Source organism: Plecotus auritus, assembly GCF_963455305.1.
Source record: "Plecotus auritus genome assembly, chromosome: 13".
Lineage (NCBI taxonomy): Eukaryota > Metazoa > Chordata > Mammalia > Chiroptera > Vespertilionidae > Plecotus > Plecotus auritus.
The window spans coordinates 4696178-4717423 of record NC_137779.1 but is presented as its reverse complement, the minus strand read 5'-3'; the positions used below and the strand labels follow the sequence as shown (position 1 = coordinate 4717423).

General features: G+C 51.3%; 1 protein-coding gene across 1 annotated transcript in view; it reads left to right on the top strand.

The window, feature by feature from the left end:
- The first annotated feature begins 214 nt into the window (after window positions 1–214).
- CLMP (CXADR like cell adhesion molecule) overlaps window positions 215–21246 on the top strand; it is a 104625-nt gene continuing 83593 nt past the window's right edge. The window contains exon 1 of the mRNA XM_080650124.1: window positions 215–332. Within this exon, the coding sequence (XP_080506250.1) occupies window positions 308–332 (25 nt within the window). The 5' untranslated portion in view covers window positions 215–307. The remainder of the gene's footprint in view (window positions 333–21246) is intronic.

Here is a 21246-nt window from a genome sequence, read left to right as displayed (position 1 = left end):
TGGTTGCAGCTCACTCTATTTTTTTCCCCTTTCTTCACTCCTTCTTTCCAAACAGGGAGAAGTGTTCCAGGAGCGGTAGCGCCTTTCCGCCCGCTTTCCCCCCCGCCCTGGGCTCCGCTCCCGTCTGGGCGCCGGCCGGTGGGGCGCGCGAAGCCCCCCTGCGAGCGGGCGCGGGGCGCGGGCCTCCCGCGGCGGCACATGGCCGCAGGCACCCCGCCAGCCCCCGCAGGCGCCCCGCCCAGCTCGCCCACCGCCCCGGAGCCACGCAGCGGCTGAGCGGGAGGCACCCGCCGCGCACCGCACCGGGATGGCCCCGCTCCTGCTCTGGCTGGGTGAGTGCCCTGACGGCGGACGGGGGGCGGGGGGCGGGGGGCGGGCGGGAGACCGAGGACCCGGCGAATCTCCGCGCCCGGGAGGGACGCGGGCGCTGGACGGCTGTCCCGGAGGGAGCCCGACTCCTCTCCCGGCCTCCGGCCGCGGGGAGCACATCTGGCCTGGGCGGACTCGGGGCTGGGGGTCCTGGTGCAGCTCGGCGCGAACCGTTGGCGGTGGAGGGTCTGCGCTTTGGAGGGTGTGCGTCTCCGGAGAGGCTGGGAAGCTGGGGGATGGGGCAAGGAAGGTTCTTGGGGAATTTTGGTGCCAGGTTCCTGAGGGTTGGGGGAGGGTTTTGTTTCAAACAGGCGCCTCCAGGGCCCAGATTGGAAACAGATGTGTTGCAGGGTCAGAGGGAGGGAAGGGGAAGCGACGGGAGGGGAAAGGAGGAGAGGGGAGGCAGGGCACCAGGAGAGCCAGGAGGCCGGGGGCCGGGGAAAGGACGGGACTGGAGGGACAGAAAAGCGGAGAAAGGGACACGACGCCGCAGAGCAGGACTGAGGGGAGTGAGCCCAGAGAGCGGGGGGAAGACAGAAAGCAGGGAGTGGAGAGAAGAACCGAGAGAGCGGTTCTGGGGCAACGGAAGCGCCGCCCGAGCCCCGTCGCCCGCAGGATTCCTGAGGCCGCGGAGGCCCAGACGCATCCCGGCTGGAGGGGGAGCTGCAGGGTGGAGGGGGGCTGCAGGGTGGAGGGGGGCTGCAGGGTGGAGGGGGGCTGCAGGGTGGAGGGGGGCTGCAGGGTGGCAGGACAGCACACATCCAGGCTGTGCGCGCAGGAGGCAGGAGCTGACGGGGAGCCTGTGAATGTCTGAGATGCCAGGGCCCGAGCGGGCAGGAAAACGGAAGAAACTCGCTTGTGCAGGAGCGAAGTGCGGTCTCACCTGGAGACAGGACCAAACATCAGCCAGAATTCAGAAAAGCGGGAGCCAGCCACTGTGGTCGAGTGAGCACGGCCCTGCCCCCAGGCCCCCAGAGAACTAGCCCTGGTCTTCACCTGACCAGCGGGGTGACCTCGGGGTGACCTCGGACAGGCTATTCACTACCTGGAGCTTTGGTTTCCTTAGCTCGGAACAGGACCCAGGTGGGTCCCAAGCCCCTCCGGGCCCCACGGCCACACAGCCTGAATCGCCCGGGCTCTGACAGGCCTGATGTCTGGGAACCTCAAACGAGGGTGAAGAGGCACTCAAGTCACCCTGAACTAGCTGTCTAGAAAGCTCTCTCTCTCTCTTGTCCCCCGCTCCCCCCCCCTTTTTTTTTGAAACCTTACAAACCAACTAGGCCATCTGGCTGGGCCAGGTAAGAGGGTGAAGGAGGTGGATTGGCGAACTAGGTAGGGCAGGTAGGAGGCATGTTTTCTGAGCTCTTTCAGAAGCCGGCCAGGTGTTCAGTCCTGCTCCTGCGCACAGCTGGCACCTCTAGAGAGCGCCTCTGCCACCTTCACGGGCCTCTACCCCTAAGCGGCCGGTCACCCATGTCCAGTAGACTCCAACACCAGAGCTGCCTTCTTACAAACAGCTGCAATTCCTTAAGCACTTGTTATTCTGAGCACTTTATACGTACTATCTGGTTAACTCGCTTATTTTTATGCCAACCCTGTTGGCTACGCACTTTATTATTCCCATTTTACAGATGAGCAAAGCAAGTGGAAAGAGGTCAGATAACTTGCTCAAGGCCATAAGCTCATAGTTAGCAGAGATGGGATTTGAATGTAGGTTGTCTGCCTCCAGAGGCTGCTCACAAAAGCGTCCTCCGTCACCACAGAAGGCTCTGAAGATGCTCTGTAGTGAAGTCCAGAGGAGTCTTACATGGACCGGGAGCTGTCAGTGCGCTCCTGCCCTGCAGGCCGGGCCCAGGGAAGGGAGGTGGCACCTTCAGGCACAAAGTGCAAGGGGGCTCTGGCCCACAGGTCATTGGCATCAGCGCCTGGATGATGGTTCTCTTAGTTCATGAGGGTTGGGGTTAGTCCTTACTGGGTGCCTACTGTGTGTAATGACGCCTCTGGTGGGTACTCTGCCTTTATAATAGACTAGAAGCTGCCCCTCATGATTGCTTCCTTGGTCCTGTCTTTACAAACTAAAGCCATGTCGAAGGGAAAGGTGGACTGCTGACTTGGAGTTCTGCCCAAGAGGAAGCTCAGCATTCACGCCTACTGTGAAGCTTTGCCACATCTATGCTTGTGTCAAACAGACTCAGACTCATGACATCCAAGCCCTAAGTTGATGAAACTGTTCAAGTAAGAAGTCACAGGGGAGATAGGCTGAAGGTCAGTGCAAGAGACAAGGCAGGAGGCCTGAGATGAGGTTGGTAAATCAGAGATAGGCGTTGGAGGGGGCAACACTGAAGGAACCCCTCTGCAGCTGACGTCCCCATGGGCCGGAGCCCTGGGGGAGCACTCCTGTGGGCCGGATGACCCTTATTTGCAAAGTGGCTTTGGGCCATGGTATTCCTGGGCACCCTTAGCCAAGCCAGAAAGAAAACCCTCAGAGTTGCCTGAATCCTAAAATTATCTACTGATCCCTGGAAGGAACAGTTCCGAGGCTGCTTCTGGCACCGCTGGCTGGCTTCTGGCTTCTCTTTTTGAGAGAATGCACAGCATTGAAAGGGAGTCGGGAAGGCAAAGGGTCACTGTCTGAACAAGGATGGATCTGCCAATAAATCAAATCAATTGCCCCGCCTCTCTGAATGAATGAAAAATCACTACCATGAACTCTATGGAGGAGAGGGAAGGGAGACTTCATGGGCTCCCCAAACTCCAACCCCTCCTCCGACTACCACCCCCAGCCTCCCCTGGAGCTCAGGTCCTCATCATTCCACCTGAGCTTTCCTCCTGGACTTCTGTGATAGCTGCCACATTGACCTTCTGCCTGGACCCTCTCTCCTCTACCCAGCACACTGCGACTGGCAACCATGAAGAACAGCTGGTATAAAGTAAGGAATTTGGATTAGGAATCTGGCAAGCTTTCTTGGTTCTTGTTCTGACTCCTTTGTTTATCAAATGGGGGTGGAGAGAACTTGAGTTCAAAATTTCTATAATTCTATAATTTTACTCCTCTCTTCCATAAACTTTTATTAGTCTCCATTGCTTATAATACTGAGTACAAACACTTCATTCTCATATTAAAGGTTTTATAGAATACTAGGGGCCCAGTGCATGAATTCGTGCACCTTGAAAGGAACTGTGGGCCACGAGGCTGTGGTGGGCACAGGGGCAGGTTTGCCCATCCTCCACGGCTCTGCCCAGCCCCTCCCACCACTGCCCCCAGTCCCCTGTTTGCCGGCAGCCCCTCTCCTGCCGTCGCCACTCCCATGCGTTGCCAGCACCATGCCCCGCTCGCACCCGCTGACTGTGGAGTCATTGGGGCAGGCGCCAGCAACAGGTGCGAGCTGGGCCAGCGCTATCAGCACGTGCAAGTGGCGTCTACTGCCCCAATCACCCCTCAGGAGCAGTGGGAGGTGGAGAAGCCCTCAGGGGTGATCGGGGCCAGCAGCTGCTGCTCACACCCACTGACGGCACCAAACAATCAGGACCGGTGCTGGGCACGGGCAGAGGGTGCGAGCGGCAGCTTCAGCACCGGCTGTGGGTGTGAGCGCCAGGCAGGACCGTGGTGCATGGGAGCAAAGAATTTTCAGTAATCACCAGAAGCTCACCCCGATGACAACAACTGGTGCCCCACCTTGGTCTGGCACCCCTGCTCACCTGCTCCACCATCCCGCCGTGGCTGATGCCCGCCATGTTCCACGCTCTGCTGTCTGCTGCCAATGCCCACCATGTCCCATGTGTGCGCCCTGGTGGTCAGTGCACGTCATAGCGACTGGTTGTTTGGTCTATTTGCATATTAGGGTTTTATATATATAGACCTAGAGGCCTAGTGCATGACATTCATGCACTGGGTGGGGGGGGCCCTCAGCCTGGCCTGTGCCCTCTCGCAATCTGGGACCCCTCAGGGGATGTCTGCCTGCCAGCTTAGGCCCGATACCCCTAGGGATCAGGCCTAAGCCTGCAGGCAGACATCCCTCTAGCAGTCTGGGGCTCTCGTAGTCTGGGACCCCTCGGTCCATACTGCCCACCTGCACTGGAGGCGGGGGAGGCTCCCGCCACCGCCACTGTGCTTGCCAGCCGTGAGCTCAGCTCAAGGCTTCTGGCTGAGCAGCGCTCCCCCTGTGGGAACCCACTGACCACCGGGGGCACGTCTGCCCCCTGGTGGTCAGTGCACATCATAGGGACTAGTCATTTTGCCATTCAGCTGATTTGCATATTAGGGTTTTATTATATAGGATGATTCCTCTCCTCCCTGCCCCCAGACAGTTCTCCAGAGAACCTCGATTTCTTCTTGTGCCCTAACCATGTTCCATGCTTCTTTCAGTTCTATGCTTATGTTTATGGTCATCCCTCCGCCAAAAGTGCCCTGTTACTCTCCACCCCTACAGATCAAAATGTTGTCTACTCTCCAAGTCTCACCTCAAATACCACCTCCTCCAAATGCCCATCCATGGTTTCACCAACAGAATATATTCCTTCCTCTCTTGGAATCCCAGTGGCCTTTCTATTCTGCTCGCTTTGCAGCATACTGATCTGAATGCATCTCTAATACCCCGTTAGACTGTCAGCTCCGTGTCTCATTCACCTGCGCTCCACTTTCCACACCTTACTTAAACAAAATGCCTGTGAACTATTTGCTGAGATAATTGGATTTTTGGAACGTTTTAAAGGTGAAAGGTTTGAAGAATTATTCATCTGTGGGATGATACAATTGTGAGGAGCCCAGTTTTAATTCAGCTTGTTTTGTGCTTTCTTGTCCATTAATGCAAAAATGGGATCAGGACTGTTTTTTTTAAATTATACATAAAACAGCCCTGGCTGGTTTGGCTCAGTGGATAGAGTGCCGGCCTGTAGACTGAGGGGTCCCAGGTTCGATTCTGGTCAAGAGCACATGTCCACGTTGCGGCTCAATCCCCAGTGGGGCGCGTGCAGGAGGCAGCTGATCAATGATTCTTTCTCATCATTGATGTTTCTATCTCTTTCTCCCTCTATCTTCCTCTCTGAAATCAATAAAAATATATTTTTTTAAAAAGTTCTTCTGTGCCCTAGGTCACAAAGATTTAAAAATATATATTTACATAGAACATTACATGGACGGGGACCAGACATCATATTTGTTATACAAACTTAGTTTGTTATATTGGTATGTTACTACCAGATTAACAATAGACATTTTCATTGAAACTTCTGCCAGGTTGGGAAGGAGCTTTCTCCCTGAAAATGAGTTTAAGGAAGGCTTGAGTTTAATGACAGGTCTCAGTAGGATTCTATGTCCTTGCCTCATCTTCCCACATTAATGATGGCCATAATAATGATACGTTCCCAGTAGGCACATATCTTGTCTCATCCTATTTTTGTCTTGTGCTCAGCTGAGCAGTGTGCATAAATGAGTATATTTCATGAGTGCACCTAGTGATGATGACCTGGACAGACATTTTTAAAAGGTGAAGTCAAAGATTGTCAGAAAAGGGGAAAGCTAAGGGACTATGTAAATCGATGGTTCAGAGAGATTCGGCTAAAGTTAAACAGCTAGCTTAGTAGAAGGGCCAGATGAGACCCCTAACTCCACGATATGCCCAGTCACACATTCTTGAAATAGAAGATCTCTCCCTCCTTTTCAGCTCATGGAGATCACAGTTGCTCTCCAGAAGCTTCATTAAATAAGCCAAACGCTGCATAATTGGCACTGGCTTTTATGTTGAGAAATTGCCTGAAAAATAGGGCAGATGTCGTAACATTTCCGTTTGGCCATCATGGCTGGAAATCCTGGAAACTCCGCAGTGCCCTGTCTGATGTCTGCCGCACTCAGGAAAGAGAAGACACCAGGGATGTGGGGGTGTGCCTACAAGGAACAGAGGGAAACTCAGTAGCTCTGGCTGCTTCCTAATGGTGCTGGGTTATTCTGGGAAAGTCATACCACTTGGATCCTCAGGTGTTGTTTTCTTTCTTGTAAAACGAGGTTATCAGACGAAGGTTATCTTAGGTTTCCTGGACCACGAACATCCTCTGAGGGTGTTTTTAAATTCTGAGAAGGTGTGGGCTGGTCTAGATGTGGTTGTGATTGGAAGCACGTAGGTGTCACCTTACTGAGATAGTCTCGGGCACTTGTCCACTCATGGCAATTAGTAACCTATGACTAACAGGCCCGGAAGGACTGATCCCTAACGTGAAGAGAGCAGTAGCATCTCCATCGCGGAACTGCACTGTCAGCCAGGGAACTTCGTTCAGTATCAGAGTGGGGGGCAGAGACCCTGCCCAGGAAGGTTAGTAGCTGAAACACCAATAGGACCTCATCTGCAGGAGAGCCACCGGGTTACCTACAAACATCCCCAAGCATGGACACCCGGGATAGACTTCTGCAGAGAGGGTCGAATGTGTGAAACTATTTATAAGCATTAAGCACTTTTTCAATTTTAAAATTAGGGCATAATTTATGTATCATGATGTGTATCCATGAAGTACACAGCTTAATGGGTTCCTTGCATAGACCTGAACTGTGGTTGGGTTTTGAAAAGTGAATTGCATGCTGTTAGTTCACTTGTAGCACCTGAGAGAGGAGAGGATTGCGTGGACCGTGGTGACAGCAGAAGTCATTCTCACATTTGCACAAGGTTTAGCAGTTCACAGAGTGCGTTGACATGCCTATCTCACCCTAAAATCACCTGTGAGAGCAAATGTCATTCTTATGCCATTTTACAGATAAATAAACTGAGGCTTAGAGAGTCTCAGATTACCCTGTTCATAAACAGCTGAGCCAGGGCACCAACCAGCACTCGGATCCAAGACCATTTGCTTTCCATTTACCAGGAGGCACATCATTATTCTCAACGTGAGGTTTCTGTGCTACCACGGAGGGGGCAGCGGCGGCCGAGGCCTGGTTGACAGGGTTTCACCCCATAAATCTCACAGTGGAAAACAGAACATTTATCCACACCTCCTTCCACGCCGTTCAGAGGCCGGGAATGGTTCGTTTGGGTGACTGACTGTTGTTTATAACGTAGAGTGACTCCATATATCATCCAGGGAGCACTAGATCCGCCAATTAATCAGAAGACTCCTGTCGTTATCGGGGTCACTGTGGAGCCCTGCTCTGCATGGAGCCGAGGCAGGAGCTCCCGTCCTGGCACCATCCAGTGGGTGGCAAGCGGGTCTGACTGTGCGTGACTGCTCTGTCTGTCGCTTCTAGTTAAGTCCTGTTCTCAGCAGTTTTGACTTCTCCCCTCCCCCCCACCTCCACCACCAAATGGCAACTCCAGCAAAAAATACAAAAATGTTGGTTATCTGAGCTTCCTAACTCCGAATTCAGGAAAGTAAATGTATTTCCTTTGGCGCCATATAGACCAACATGAGGAAGAACGCTGAAGCCAGACACTTTACTGCGTTAGTGGGCAGTGCATTGCAGCCTCGCCAAAGTCTGGTGGTGACGAGACCCACGCTTGTTTCCATGGAAATCGGGGAGAGCGCTGGGCTGGTGCGCATTGAGGAGAGAGAGGGGGAACATCCTCAGGTGGTTCCCCGTCAGCGTGGAACGGGCGGTTCCTTGAAGCCAGGCAATAAAGGGGCCCGGGAGTTCAGTCTCTAAAGGCGACAGAGGGGAGGAGAGCAGGACCAAGAGGAAAACGAGGACGGTGTAGAAGTAGCAACAGTAGAGGATGAAACGGCTGAGCTGAAACCATCGGCCGCTTGTGGTGACGGAGCAGTGTCTCTGAGCTCATTCCGTTCCAGGGTGGCGGCGGCAGCTCCCTGCTCACGCTTTTAGCGTCCCCTTTAGCTCTCACACGTGCACAGTAACACTTTCTACTGCATTCACGGCCTCCCACTCACAAACCAGTTCCAGAAGGGACCTGCCGTCTGTAGCTCAGGCCCTGTGCTAGGCTCTGAGACTCCAGCTCTACAAAAGGCAGGGTTTCTACCATCTCAGAACACCGCGTGGACGTGACATGTTTATAAAGAAGGCATTACCGATTGTGAAAGTGCTGTTGTAGGGAAAGCACCAAGGTTTCAGGAGCCCCGCCGAGGAGGCGACTTGCGTGCGCGCTGCCTGTGGAGAGAGGCCTCTCTGCTGTGGGTCCTCAGGTGTCTGCTCCTGCGCCCCGCGTGGCGCCTGTGCATTAGTGAGGTGGGCGGTGGATCCGCCGTCATCATCGGAGCGGACAGCTAAGTGTGTGCGTCCTTGGCCTTCAGCCAGGTGCTTCCTGGTCGGGGGTTGAGCCTCCTGATGGCCTTGCCCATTGACAGTTATGGTCTCATTCTTCATCACAGCCTGCCAGCTAAAGAGCTACTTCAATTTCCTCATCCCTCATGCGATGATAAAAAATGAGAGAGAGAGAGACATGCCAATGAATTTGTATCTCAGTTATTAAGAGTGGCGGTCTGTTCACGCAGGGTTTTAATGGTATTTGTCCACATGGAAGGCAAATAGGATCAATCCAAGAAGGAACTGTCTCTTCTAGAAGAAACCCATTGTATTGATTGGAACTCAGCCCCTGACAGTCTTCCTGTTTCTTTTGTTGGGAGGGTGTGGGGGAGGGGGAGAATGGAATCCCAGAGGGAAATGCTTTATTATGTCATTTTTGAAAGAGAGGCCTGGGTTTGTGGGGATCGCTCAGACTGGGAGCAGTAAGTCTTCCAGCCCAGCCTGTCACTTCTCGTTACTTCCCGTGACAGTTCCGATCAGCTCCAGTCACTCTTCCAGGGAAGAGCAGAAGGCACGTAAGGCTTCCGTGTGGGCCCGCCAGGCAGCAGCCTCTGGGGGGCCTGGCCCTGGGTCCTCAGACCCTGGCTGTGAAGCTGGGCTCATAATCGTGTGGCCTGGGGCACGTCACTTCTCCTTCCTGCTGGGCGAGGCTGGCCATATGTTTGGAGGGCCTGTTTGCAGTTAGCGCCCTCCTGGTGTCTGCAGAGCAGGGCCAGCCTTGGGGCTTCAGCCACCGCTGCTTCTCCACCCTGCAGGTGAGTTCCACCTGACCCTCAGGGAATGCCGCCCTGCTCCAGGACCCCAGGCGTTGCTCAGAGCCCATCTGTGCGCCCCCGCCCCCCCTCTGCACAAGAGAGCCCAGCTGTGCTCCCCCCTCCACAACAGAGCCTAGCTGTGCCCCTCCTCCCCCATCCGCAACAGAGCCAGCTGTGCTCCCACTGTCCGAAACTGCTGGGGAGGAGAAACTTAGCTGGTATTCAGTCCGAGGCAAGAGGCACCCTTCGGCCCGCTCAGCATGCTGTCTACAGGTTGCCAAGGCGATATCCCGTGTGGAGCCTTCTTTCCTCAGGCTCCACCTTCTCTGCCACCTGCTCCCCCATCCCGGGGCCAACCTGCTGCAGGGCCTGGGAAACCCCAGGTGGCTCGCTCCCGCTCTTGTGCTGAGGCAGCTTCATTCAGCACCAGCTCTGAGCTGGGCACTGTGCCTGTGTCCTCAGGCAGCACCAGCTCTGCCCTGGGCTCTGTGCGAAGGGCCCCGTGGCCTCAGGCAGCACCAGCTCTGCGCTGGGCTCTGTCTGGGCTCTGTGCGGGGCTCTGTGCGAAGGGCCCCGTGGCCTCAGGCAGCACCAGCTCTGCGCTGGGCTCTGTCTGGGCTCTGTGCGGGGCTCTGTGCGAAGGGCCCCGTGTCCTCAGGCAGCACCAGCTCTGTGCTGGGCTCTGTGCTGGGCTCTGTGCGAAGGGCCCCGTGGCCTCAGGCAGCACCAGCTCTGTGCTGGGCTCTGTGCTGGGCTCTGTGCGAAGGGCCCCGTGGCCTCAGGCAGATTCAGGCAGCACCAGCTCTGCGGGGCTCTGTGCGAAGGGCCCCGTGGCCTCAGGCAGCACCAGCTCTGCGGGGCTCTGTGCGAAGGGCCCCGTGGCCTCAGGCAGCCCGGGAGCAGGCTAATCGTCCATATCTGCCAGTGAGGAGAGTGAGACTTCGGAGGTGAGACGTTCTGTCCTACGCTGTACAGCCTGACTATTCCAGGTGGAAGACTGGAGCCGAGTTTGCCTTTGCTCCCCTCTGATCCGGGGGAGACGAGAATAAAGAGACGGGTGGCTGACAGGCAGACAGTGACACACAGATGGAGGCCGCTCAGGGACCGCTTGTCCTGCCCACCACTAGACCCCAGTGAGCTGGCACCCACACTCAAGATGTGCTGAATTTTATTTCCTTTTTAAACTTGGAAGGAAAGGAAGACCTCAAGGTGAGAAGAAAAGCATTTGTTTTTTTCTGCTGACCCAAACAGCAGAGTATGATTTCCCTTTCTACTAAGAAGGCTTGTCCCGGATTTCTGCAGCCTGGACTTCCCACTCAGGTGGCTGCTGGGCCGGGCGGTGCAGCCCGGGTTGCCAGTGGCCTGGTCTCACCTGCTGTCCTGGTGGAGCCCGCCCGCCCCCTCGCCAGCCAATGGGGAAGCACAGCGGCCTTCGCCTGGCGCTCTCCAGCCCCCAGGAAGGCCAGGCTGGAAATGGGGCCATGTCTCTGCGGCCGCCTTCTTGCTCCACTGCCTCTCATGCTGTTACCGCAGTCCCCAGCCCGCCCCCCCAGCTCCCCCCTCCCCCCTCCCATCCCCACCCCCTGCTTCCCAACCACTGAGGGACCGTGACAGTCAGTCCCTCCCAGGCTGCACCTTAGCTCGACCTTCCTACTGCTCGTTCCCTCTCTGGCCCAGCGTGGCCTCCTCTCAAATCCGGCACTAATTGAGAGAGAGAGAGGGAGAGAGAGAGAGAGAGGGAGGGAGGAACAGAAATGGAGACACATACACAGAGACAGAGAGGGACAGAGAGCAGTGCGAACTCGGAGGCTCGTTTTTCCACTTGCCTCTCTCCTTTCTGTCCCTCGCTCCCACTTTTGCTAATGGTAGTGCTCTGACCCGGGTGGTGCCTCAGAACTCACCCCTTGCTTTTCACACCTTTACACCTGGACCCTGCACTGCCCTTGGGCCCGGCTGCAGCTTCATCACGTCTCCCTGACCAGCTCCCACCCCTCCAAGACCACGGACCTCTCATGGCATCTGGGAAGGCTTCCCTGGCGCTCCGGTGGAGAGCATGCTCACCCGTCTGTACCCACAGCGTCTCTCTCAGATCTTTGGAACAGCCCGTGCCACATTGTGTTAGAGTCGGGTTCTCTGTCTTTCCTGCGACCGTGAGCAGGGGCAGTGCCGTATGGTCTGTAACCAGGCTAGTGGTGGGCACACATTAGGTACTTAGAAGATGGGTGAATGAGTGCACACACCAACAGACAAGTTAGTAAAGGTAAAATGTAAATGAAAGCTAAAAAAACAAAGAGATCAGCTCCTTACAAGAGTACTTAGTGCCTGTAACCTCTTCCTAGAGTATCATCTTTTAATTAAATCTTCGTGGTTGAAAGGATTACATATGCCCCACCTTCCCCCACTGACCCCTTCTAGCCAGCCCCGCCCGCCCCAGGCCTTCACCACCCTATTGTCTGTGCCATGCATATAGACAAGGTCTTTGGTTGATCTCTTCTCACCCATCACCCTCCCCGCCTTCCCTCTGAGGTTCCGCAGTCTGTTCCATGCGTCCATATCTCTGAATCTATTTTGTTCATCAGTTTATATTGTTCATAGATTCCATATATGAGTGAGATCATGTGATACTTGTCTTTCTCTAACTGGCTTATTTCGCTTAGCGTGATACTTTCCTGGTTCCTCAGTGCTGACTCAAAGGGTAAGAGATTCTTCTTTTTTACTGCTGCATAGTATTCCCTGGTGTAAATGTACCACAGCCTTTTTATCCACTCATCTACTGATGAGCATTTGGGCTGTTTCCAGATCTTAGCTATTGTAAATTGCACTTCTATGAACATAGGGGTGCATACAGTCTTTCTGATTGATGTTTTGGGTTTCTTAGGATATATTCTTAGAAGTGGGATCACTTTGTCAAATGGCAGTTCCATTTTTTACTTTTTGAGGAAACTCCACACTGTTTTCCATAATGGTTGCACCAGTCTGCATTCCCACCAGCAGTGCACTAAGGGTTCCCTTTTCTCCACATCCTCGCCAGCACTTGTCCTTTGTTGATTTGTTGATGGTATCCATTCTAACATGTGAGAGGTAATACCTCCTTGTCATTTTAATTTGCATCTCTCTGATGATCGGTGACTTTGAGCATTTTTTCATATGTCTCTTGGCCGTCTGTAAGTCCAGTTTGGAGACATTTAGATCCTTTGCCCATTTTTTAATTGGATTGCTTGTCTTCCTTTTGTTAAGTTGTATGAGTTCCTTATATATTTTAGGTATTAACCCTTTATCTAATGTATCATGGCAAATATGTTCTCCATGCAGTGGGCTCCTTTCCATTTTGTTGATGGTTTCTTTTGATGTGCAGAAGCTTTTTATTCTGACGCATCCCATTTGTTTATTTTCTCTTTACTTTCTCTTGCCCTAGGTCCTAGGGCCTAGGAGATGTATCTGTAAACGTATTGCTATGAGAGATGTTTGAGATTTTGCTGCCTATGGTTTCTTCCAGAATTTTTATAGTTTCACAACTTACATTGAAGCCTTTTATTCATTTTGAGTTTATTTTTGTGTATGGTGTGAGATGGTGGTCTGGTTTCATTTTTTTGCATGTACCTGTCCAATTTTCCCACCACCATTTATTGAACAGACTGTCTTCACTCCATTGTGTGCTCTTGCCTCTTTTGTCAAATATTAATTGAGCGTAATGGCTTGGATCAATTTTTTGGGTGTCTGTTCTGTTTCATTGATCTATGTGCCTGTTCTTGTGCTAGTACCAGGCTGTTTTGATTACGGTGGCTTTGTAGTATAACTTGATATCTGGTATTGTGATTCCTCCAACTTTGTTCTTCTTTCTCAAGATTGCTGCAGCTATTCGGGGTCTTTTTGGTTCCATATAAATTTTTGGAGTATTTGTTCTAGATCTAAGAAATATGCTGTTGACATTTTAATAAGGATTACCTTAAATCTGTAGATTGCTTTGGGTAGTATGGACATTTTAATGATGTTGATTCAATCAATCCATGAACACGGTATTTTCTTCCTATTGTTTATATCTTCTTATATCTCTGTTTTCAACATCCTGTAGTTTTCCAAGTACAGGTCTTTTGCCTCCTTGGTTAAGTTTATTCTTCCTAAGTATCTTAATTTTTTTGTTGCAATGGTAAATGGGATTATTTGTTTAGTTTCTCTTTCTGCAAATTAATTATTGGTGTATAAAAAAGCCATTGACTTCTGGGTGTTAATTTTGTATCCTGCTACATTGCCGAGTTCATTTATTAAATCTGGAAGTTTTTTGGTGGAGTCTTTAGGATTTTCTATGTACAATATCTTGTCATCTGTGAATATTGACCTTTTTACTTCCTCCTTTCCAATTTGAATGCCTTTTATTTCTTCTTCTTGTCTGACCACTATGGCTAGGACTTCCAGTGCTATCCTATATAATAAAGAGGTAATATGCAAATTGACCATCACTTCAACACACAAGATGGCTGCCCCCATGTGGACACGAGATGGCCACCACAAGATGGCCAGCAGGGGAGGGCAGTTAGGGGCAATTGGGCTGGAAGGGGAGCAGTTAGGCATCGATCAGGCTGGCAGGGGAGTGGTTAGGGCAGTGGTTCTCAACCTTTCTAATGCCGCGACCCTTTAATACAGTTCCTCATGTTGTGGTGACCCCCAACCATAAAATTATTTTTGTTGCTACTTCATAACTGTAATTTTGCTACTGTTAATGAATCGTAATGTAAATATCTGTGTTTTCTGATGGTCTTAGGCTCTACAGCAGCGGTTCTCAACCTGTGGGTCATGACCCACAGGTTGAGAACCAATAGCAGGGTCGCCTAAGAGGAGTATACACTGAGTGGCCAGATTATTATGATCTCTGAATGCATAATAATCTGGCCATGTAATATATATATACTAAGGCCCGGTGCACAAAATTTGTGCATGGAGTGGGGTGGGGGGGAGCGGGTTGTTCCTCAGCCCAGACTGCACCCTCTCCAATCTGGGACCTCTCGAGGGATGTCTGACTGCCCATTTAGGCCCGATCCCAGGGATCTGGCCTAAATGGGCTGTTGAACATCCCTCTCACAATCCAGGACTGCTGGCTCCCAACCGCTCGCCTGCCTGCCTGATGGCCCCTAACTGCTTCTGCCCGCCAGCCTGATCACCCCCTAACCACTCCCTTGCCATCCTGGTGCCCCCTAACTGCTCTCCCCTGCAGGCCTGGTCACCCTCAACTGCCCTCACCTGCAGGCCTGGTCGCCCCTAACTGTCCTCCCCTACAGGCCTGATCACTCCCAACTGCCCTCCCTTGCAGGCCTGGTCCCTCCCAACTGCCCTCCCCTGCAGGCCTGATTGCCCACAACTGCCCTCCCTTGCAGGCCTGGTCCCTCCCAACTGCCCTCCCCTACAGGCCTGGTCCCTCCCAACTGCCCTCCCCTACAGGCCTGGTCCCTCCCAACTGCCCTCCCCTACAGGCCTGGTCCCTCCCAACTGCCCTCACCTGCAGGCCTGGTTGCCCCTAACTGTCCTCCCCTACAGGCCTGATCACTCCCAACTGCCCTCCCCTGCAGCCTGGTCCCCCCCAACTGCCCTCCCCTACCAGCCATCTTGTGGCGACCATCTTGTGTCCACATGGGGGTGGCCATCTTTGACCACATGGAGGCAGCCATCTTGTGTATTGGAGTGATGGTCAATTTGCATATTACCTATTTATTATATAGGAGATATATATATATATTAGAGGCCCGGTGCATGAATTCGTGCATGGTGGTGTCCGGCCAGCCTGGCCAGGGGAGGGGACATGGGTGGTTGGCCAGCCTGCCTGCTGGTCGAACTCCTGGTTGAGGGGACAACTTGCATATTAGCCTTTTATTGTATAGGATATACACTGAGTGGCCAGACTATTATGTGTTTAGAGATCATAATAATCTGGCCACTCAGTGTAGGTGTTAGTTCTTATTTGAATGTTTGATAAAATTCTCCTGAGAATTTTTTATATGTATATTTAAGTGCTCCTACATTAGGTGCATATATGTTTACCAGAGTTATATCCTCTTGTTTGATCAATTCCATTAGTATTATGTAGTGACCTTTGTTGTCTCTTGTTATGGCCTTCACTTTGAGGTTTATTTTGTCAGATATGAGTATTGCTACCCCAGCTTTCTTTCATTTCTAATTGCATGGAAATTTTTTCCCATCCCTCCACTCTCATCCTGTGTGTCTTTTGTTCTGAGGTGGGTCTTGTGTAGACAGCATATAATTGGGTCATGTTTTTGTATCCATTTAGCTACCCTAAGTCTTTTGATTGGAGCATTTAATCCATTTACATTTAAGGTTATCAATGATAGGTACTTATTTATTGCCATTTTAATTATGTATTCCTATGTTTCTCTCTCTATATATATTTCTTATTATTATTACAGCAGTCCCTTCAGCATTTCTTGCAGTGCTAGTTTGGTGGCGATAAACTCCTTTAGCCTATTTTTGTCTGGGAAGCTCTTTATTTCACATTCTATTTTGAATGATAGCCTTGCTGGATGTAATAATCTTGGTTGAAGACCCTTGCTTTCCATTTACCTTGAGTACTTCATGCCATTCCCTTTGATCCTGTGGAGCAGCCTTGGGCAAACTACGGCCCGCGGGCCGGATCCGGCTGTCCTATCCGGTTCTCTTGCTCTCCCCTCCGCTCCTTTACTTTGAATTTATATTAGTTCACACAAACACTCCATCCATGCTTTTGTTCCGGCCCTCTGGTCCAGTTTAAGAACCCATTGTGGCCCTCGAGTCAAAAAGTTTGCCCACCCCTGCTATAGAGTTTCTTATGAGAAATCAGCTGACAGCCTAATGGGAGCTCCTTGGTAGATAACAAATTGCTTTTCTCTTGCTGCCTTTAAGATTCTCTATTTGTCTTTAATTTTTGGCATTTTAATTATGATGTGTCTGGGCGTGGGCTTGTTTGGGTTCTTTTTGCTTGGGAGTGCCTGTGCCTCCTGGACTAGTGTGATGTTTACCTTCACCAGGTTAGGGAAGTTTTCTGCCATTATTTCTTCAAACACATTCTCTATCGCTTGCTCACTGTTTCCCCCTTCTAGCACTCCTTTCATGTTGTCCTACCGCTCCCTTATGCTGTCCTCCTTTTTTATTGTTTTTTTTTTCTTTTTGTTTGTTTCTCTGATTGAGTGATTTTTTCTACTCTGTCTTCTAATTCACTTATCCAATCCTCATCTTTCCCTAATCTGCTGTGTATTCCTTCCAATGTATTCTTTATTAGTGCTATGTCATTCTTTATTTCCGACTGGTCTTTTTTCATAGTTACTATATCTTTTCTCGTGCTGTTGAGCATCTTTGTTATCATTATTCTAAACTCTATATCTGTTAAGTTTCTGATATTCATTTTGTTTAGCTTTCCTTCTGGAGAAATCTCTTGTTCTTTCATTTGGGGCTTTTTTCTCTCTCTCCCTATTTTGTCTTCTTGTTTGGGTTTGGTCTGTGTATTAGGTGGATCTGCTATGACTTCCAATCTCTAGTGCAGGACAATGTCAGATGGTGTTTGTGACTGACCCTTACTCTTCTATTCAGAGCTATAAGCAATCCACAGCTTGTGGCTCCCTCTGCTGGGGCTGGGTGCCTTTAGAAAGGACCAAGGTGTGCACCAAGCTCTGCTTTTCCTAGCTCCAGGCCCAGGAGTAGATCAGGCAGAGACTCAAAGCCTCCAGAGTTCCATCTCTGCCTGCAGTATGATTGTTATTTTCTGAGTCTTCATCTGGCTACAGACCACAGAATGGGGCGAGAGGTCTTTTAACAGGGTGGGGAAACTGCCTCCCCCCAACCCCCAGCAAAAACCACCTGGATAGCAAAGGTCCATGAAAGAATGATGTCCTCTGCAGTGTGAGGGAATGACTCAGCACAGAGAACTGGGGTGGCTGCCCTCCAAGCTCCAACCCTGAAGCCCCCAACCCTGGACTCTCCTCACACAGCTCCAGTGCCCTCCCTCTGCTGGAGTCCAAGGTGAGTGGACACACAGGAAATGTTGAGCATTGGCCCTTTAAGAGTGTGCCTACATTTCCTGCCATCTCTGGCAGGCAGACAGCAACTCTGCTGCTTTTCACAGCCTGATGTTCTGTGGGCTCTTTTCTCAGTTCTGGTTCTCTGGGCTGGGGAGCCCAGCTTGGGGTTTATATCCCAGAGTTCTCAGTGGGAACTCCCCACAGCTGAGAGATCTCTCCAGAACTTCAGCTGCTGTCTGTGGGAGTCTGGCCATCCTTTTGCACCTCTGCACTTCCTGTAAGTCTCTATGTGGTCTCCAGTTCCCTTCCTAGGTTATCAGGGTTCTCTTCAGCTCGTCTTCAATTGATTTTTCAGGTGTTTTTTTCTGTATTTTAGTTGTATTTCCAGTTTGGTCCTGGGAAGAGTGTCAGTATAGTTTCCACTTTTTAATCTAGAATAAATTTAATCTAGAATATCAATTAAATTTATTGGGGTGACATCCTATATAATAAAAGCCTAATATGCTAAGTGTCCGACCACTTGTTCAACTGTTCGACCAGTTGCTATAACGTGTATTGACCACCAAGGGGCAGACGCTCTGATAGGTAGGTTAGCTTATTGCTGGGGTCTGGCCGATCGGGACTGGGTGAGATGGGCTGGACACACCCTGGAGCCCTCCTGTGGTCCCTCGCCAGCCCCAAACGTGCACCAGTGGGGTTCCTCGGCCTGGCCTGTGGGGATTGGGACAAAACTGGCAGTCTGACATCCCCCGAGGGGTCCTGGATTGCAAGAGGGCACAGGCCAGGCTGAGGGACCTCACCAGTGCACAAATCCATGCACTGGGCCTCTAGTTGCTTAATCTATACTAATAGAAGAGTAATATGCTAATTAGACTGGACATCTTCCAGACAACCTTCTAGATGTCCTTCCGGACAAAGCCACGGTGGCAGAGCCAAGGCAGAGGCAGTTAGGGGCGATCAGGCTAGCAGGGGAGAGCAGTTAGGGCAATCAGGCTGGCAGGGGAGAGCAGTTAGGGCGATCAGGCTGGCAGGCAGAGGTGGTTAAGGGCGATCAGGCAGGCAGGCAGGCAGAGGTGGTTAGGGGCGATCAGGCAGGCAGGCAGAGTGATTAGGAGCGATCAGGCAGGCAGGCAGGCGAGCGGTTAGGAACCAGTGATCCTGGATTGCGAGAGGGATGTCCGACTGCCGGCTTAGGCCCAACCCCACAGGGATGGGCCTAAACTGGCAGTCGGACATCCCCCAAGGGGTCCCAGATTGGAGAGGGTTCAGGCTGGGCTGAGGGACCCCCCCTCCTGTGCACGAATTTCGTGCACCAGGCCTCTAGTAAAGTTATATAAGTTCCAAGTGTATAAGACAATAATACATCATCTGTATATTGCATTGTGTTTTACCACCCAAAGTCAAATCTTTCTTCACCATATATTTGACCCCCATCTCTCTTGTCTACCTCTCTAGAATCCTCTTTCCCTCTAGTAACCACCATACTGTTGTCTGTGTCTATGAGTTGCTTTGTAGTATAATTTGAAGTCAGAGAATGGGATATCTCTGGCTTTATTCTTCTTTCTCAAAATTGCTTTGGCTATTCAGGGTCTTTGGTGTTTCCATGCAAATCGCATGATTTTTTGTTCCATTTCTTTTTAAAATGCCATTGGGATTTTAATGGGGATTGTATTAAATCTGTATATTACTTTGGGTAATTTCGCCATTTTGACTATGTTGATTCTTCCAATCCATGAACATGGGATATTTTTACATTTCTTTGTGTCTTTTAAATCTTTTAAACATTTTATTGTTTTCAGTGCATAGGTCCTTTACATCCTTTTGTTAGTACTTATTCTTTTTGTTGCAATTGCAAAAGGAATTGTTTGGTTTCTTTTTTCATTTCCTATTCTGAAATTTCATTGTTAGTATATAGGAATGCAATGGAATTCTGTACACTGATTTTATATTTCAGTGTATTTGTTATTGTTTCCAATAGTGTGATAAGGTACAGTGTCCCTTCGGCAGCAGCTCCTTCCTGAGAGCTCGGCACTGGGGTGGGGTGGAACCTGTGTGACCCAAGACCTCGCTCATCAGACTGACAGGGAAGACAAGTGGTGAAGGATGTCAAACAGAATGCAGTTAAATGCCAGAATGCTTGGTACAGGCAGGAAGTGAAATGGGAGTTTGCAGAAAGGGCAGTCATTAAGTGCAAGATCTGTTCTTGGCGACCTGTGGAGCAAGACTGTGTGTGAAGTGTGACGTAATCATGAGGGCATTGTGTCAGGGGTGCGGGAGGGTCCAGGACCATGGAGGTGGCGGGGGACATTGGGGTGGGGTGGGACAGTTGTGAAATAGTTTTTCTGGAAATAACACACATTCTAGTTTACAGCCAGTTTGGGCGGTGTTGAAAATGACTTTGGGCAATCCCCCCTGGGCTTGGCCTTCACCCTGCACAGGGGCAGCTGGGGGCTCCGGGTAGTCCTCTGTGGGGGCTGCCCACCACGTGGCTCCTCCCACCTGTGCCCTGCTCCCCAGGCTCCCTGCTCCCCAGGCTTCCCCACCCTCCCCCCTTCCCCTTTCCCTGGCACTTAGAATACACCACGCTCAGACCCTGTGCGGGCTCCTGCCCCTGGAGATGCCGCGGTCGCTCCGGTCTCGGGTCTTTGCACTGTTACCCCTCACTCTGGAGTGTTCTTTCCTGGACCTTTGTAAGGCCGGCTCCTCACCTTCCAGGCTTCAGTGCAGATATTGCCACTGGGAGTCCTTTCCTGAGCCCCTCACCCACCCCCACTCTTCCCAGTCTAACCAGGGCCTCTGCCTGGTCACCTACATTCCCCTGTTAAATTTTCTTCTTAACACTTAGAGCCTGAAATGTTCTTTTTAACCTCTGTTCATGCACTTGTCTATTGTCTGTTTCTGCGAGGCTGGAGTGTGTATCGTTGGTTGCTGTGTCCTTCGTGCTTAGAACAGTGCCTGACACAGCGAGTGTAAGAGAGGTTAAAGACAAAGAGAATTTTAAAAGTCGCAAGAGAAAAGCAGGTAGTTACTTACAAGCGAGCTCCCCCCTTCCCAGCCTTCCCGCTTCTTTCCTCCTGACATAGGATTAATGTCGGCTTGTCGGAAACGTTTGCAACCTGTCTGTTCCCCTCCACCCCGCGTAAACCTGCTTCCGGAAGATGGCCATTCATTTGAGCAAACAGCGGGCGCTCGGTACTTACACGGGCCCGTGCCGCCGAGAAAGCCCTCCCTCCGCTGGAATTGCCCTCCCAGAAACTGCCAGCCACCAAGGGGACAGGGTAGTAACTGTCAGTCACCGTGGAGTGAAGGCCTCCAGTTTACGGTGGTGTTTACAGACATGCATGTGACAGTCACTGTGCTGGACAGTCTCACCTCCCTGTCACCTCATGGAAGATCCACAGCCACTCCCCGAAGTACATAGCGTCCCCCCCATTTTACAGTGCAGCAACCAAGGCTCACGGGGAGGGGTTTAAGTGACTTCCGCAAGAGAGATGGCCAGTCAACTTCAAAGACAATGTTGTTTTGTCCTGGCAGGTGTGTCTCAGTGGTTAGAGCATGGCCCATACACCAAAGGGTCTTGGGTTCGATTCTCAGCCAAGGGCACATACCTGGGTTGCAGGTTCAATCCCCGGCCTGGTCAGGACATGTGCAGGAGGCAGCCATCGATGTGTCCCTCACGTTGATGCTTCTCTCTCTCTCTCCCTCCTCTCCCTCCCTTCCACTCTCTCTAAAAATCAATGGGAAAAATATCCTTGGGTGAGAATTAACAAAAAAAAAGACAATGGTGTTTCTACTGCATCAGAGCCACACATTCTCCTTCTACCCAAAAGCCCTGTAAATAGTTAGAGTCCTTCCGTGTTTTTCTCCCACCCTGCTCTTTTCTTTT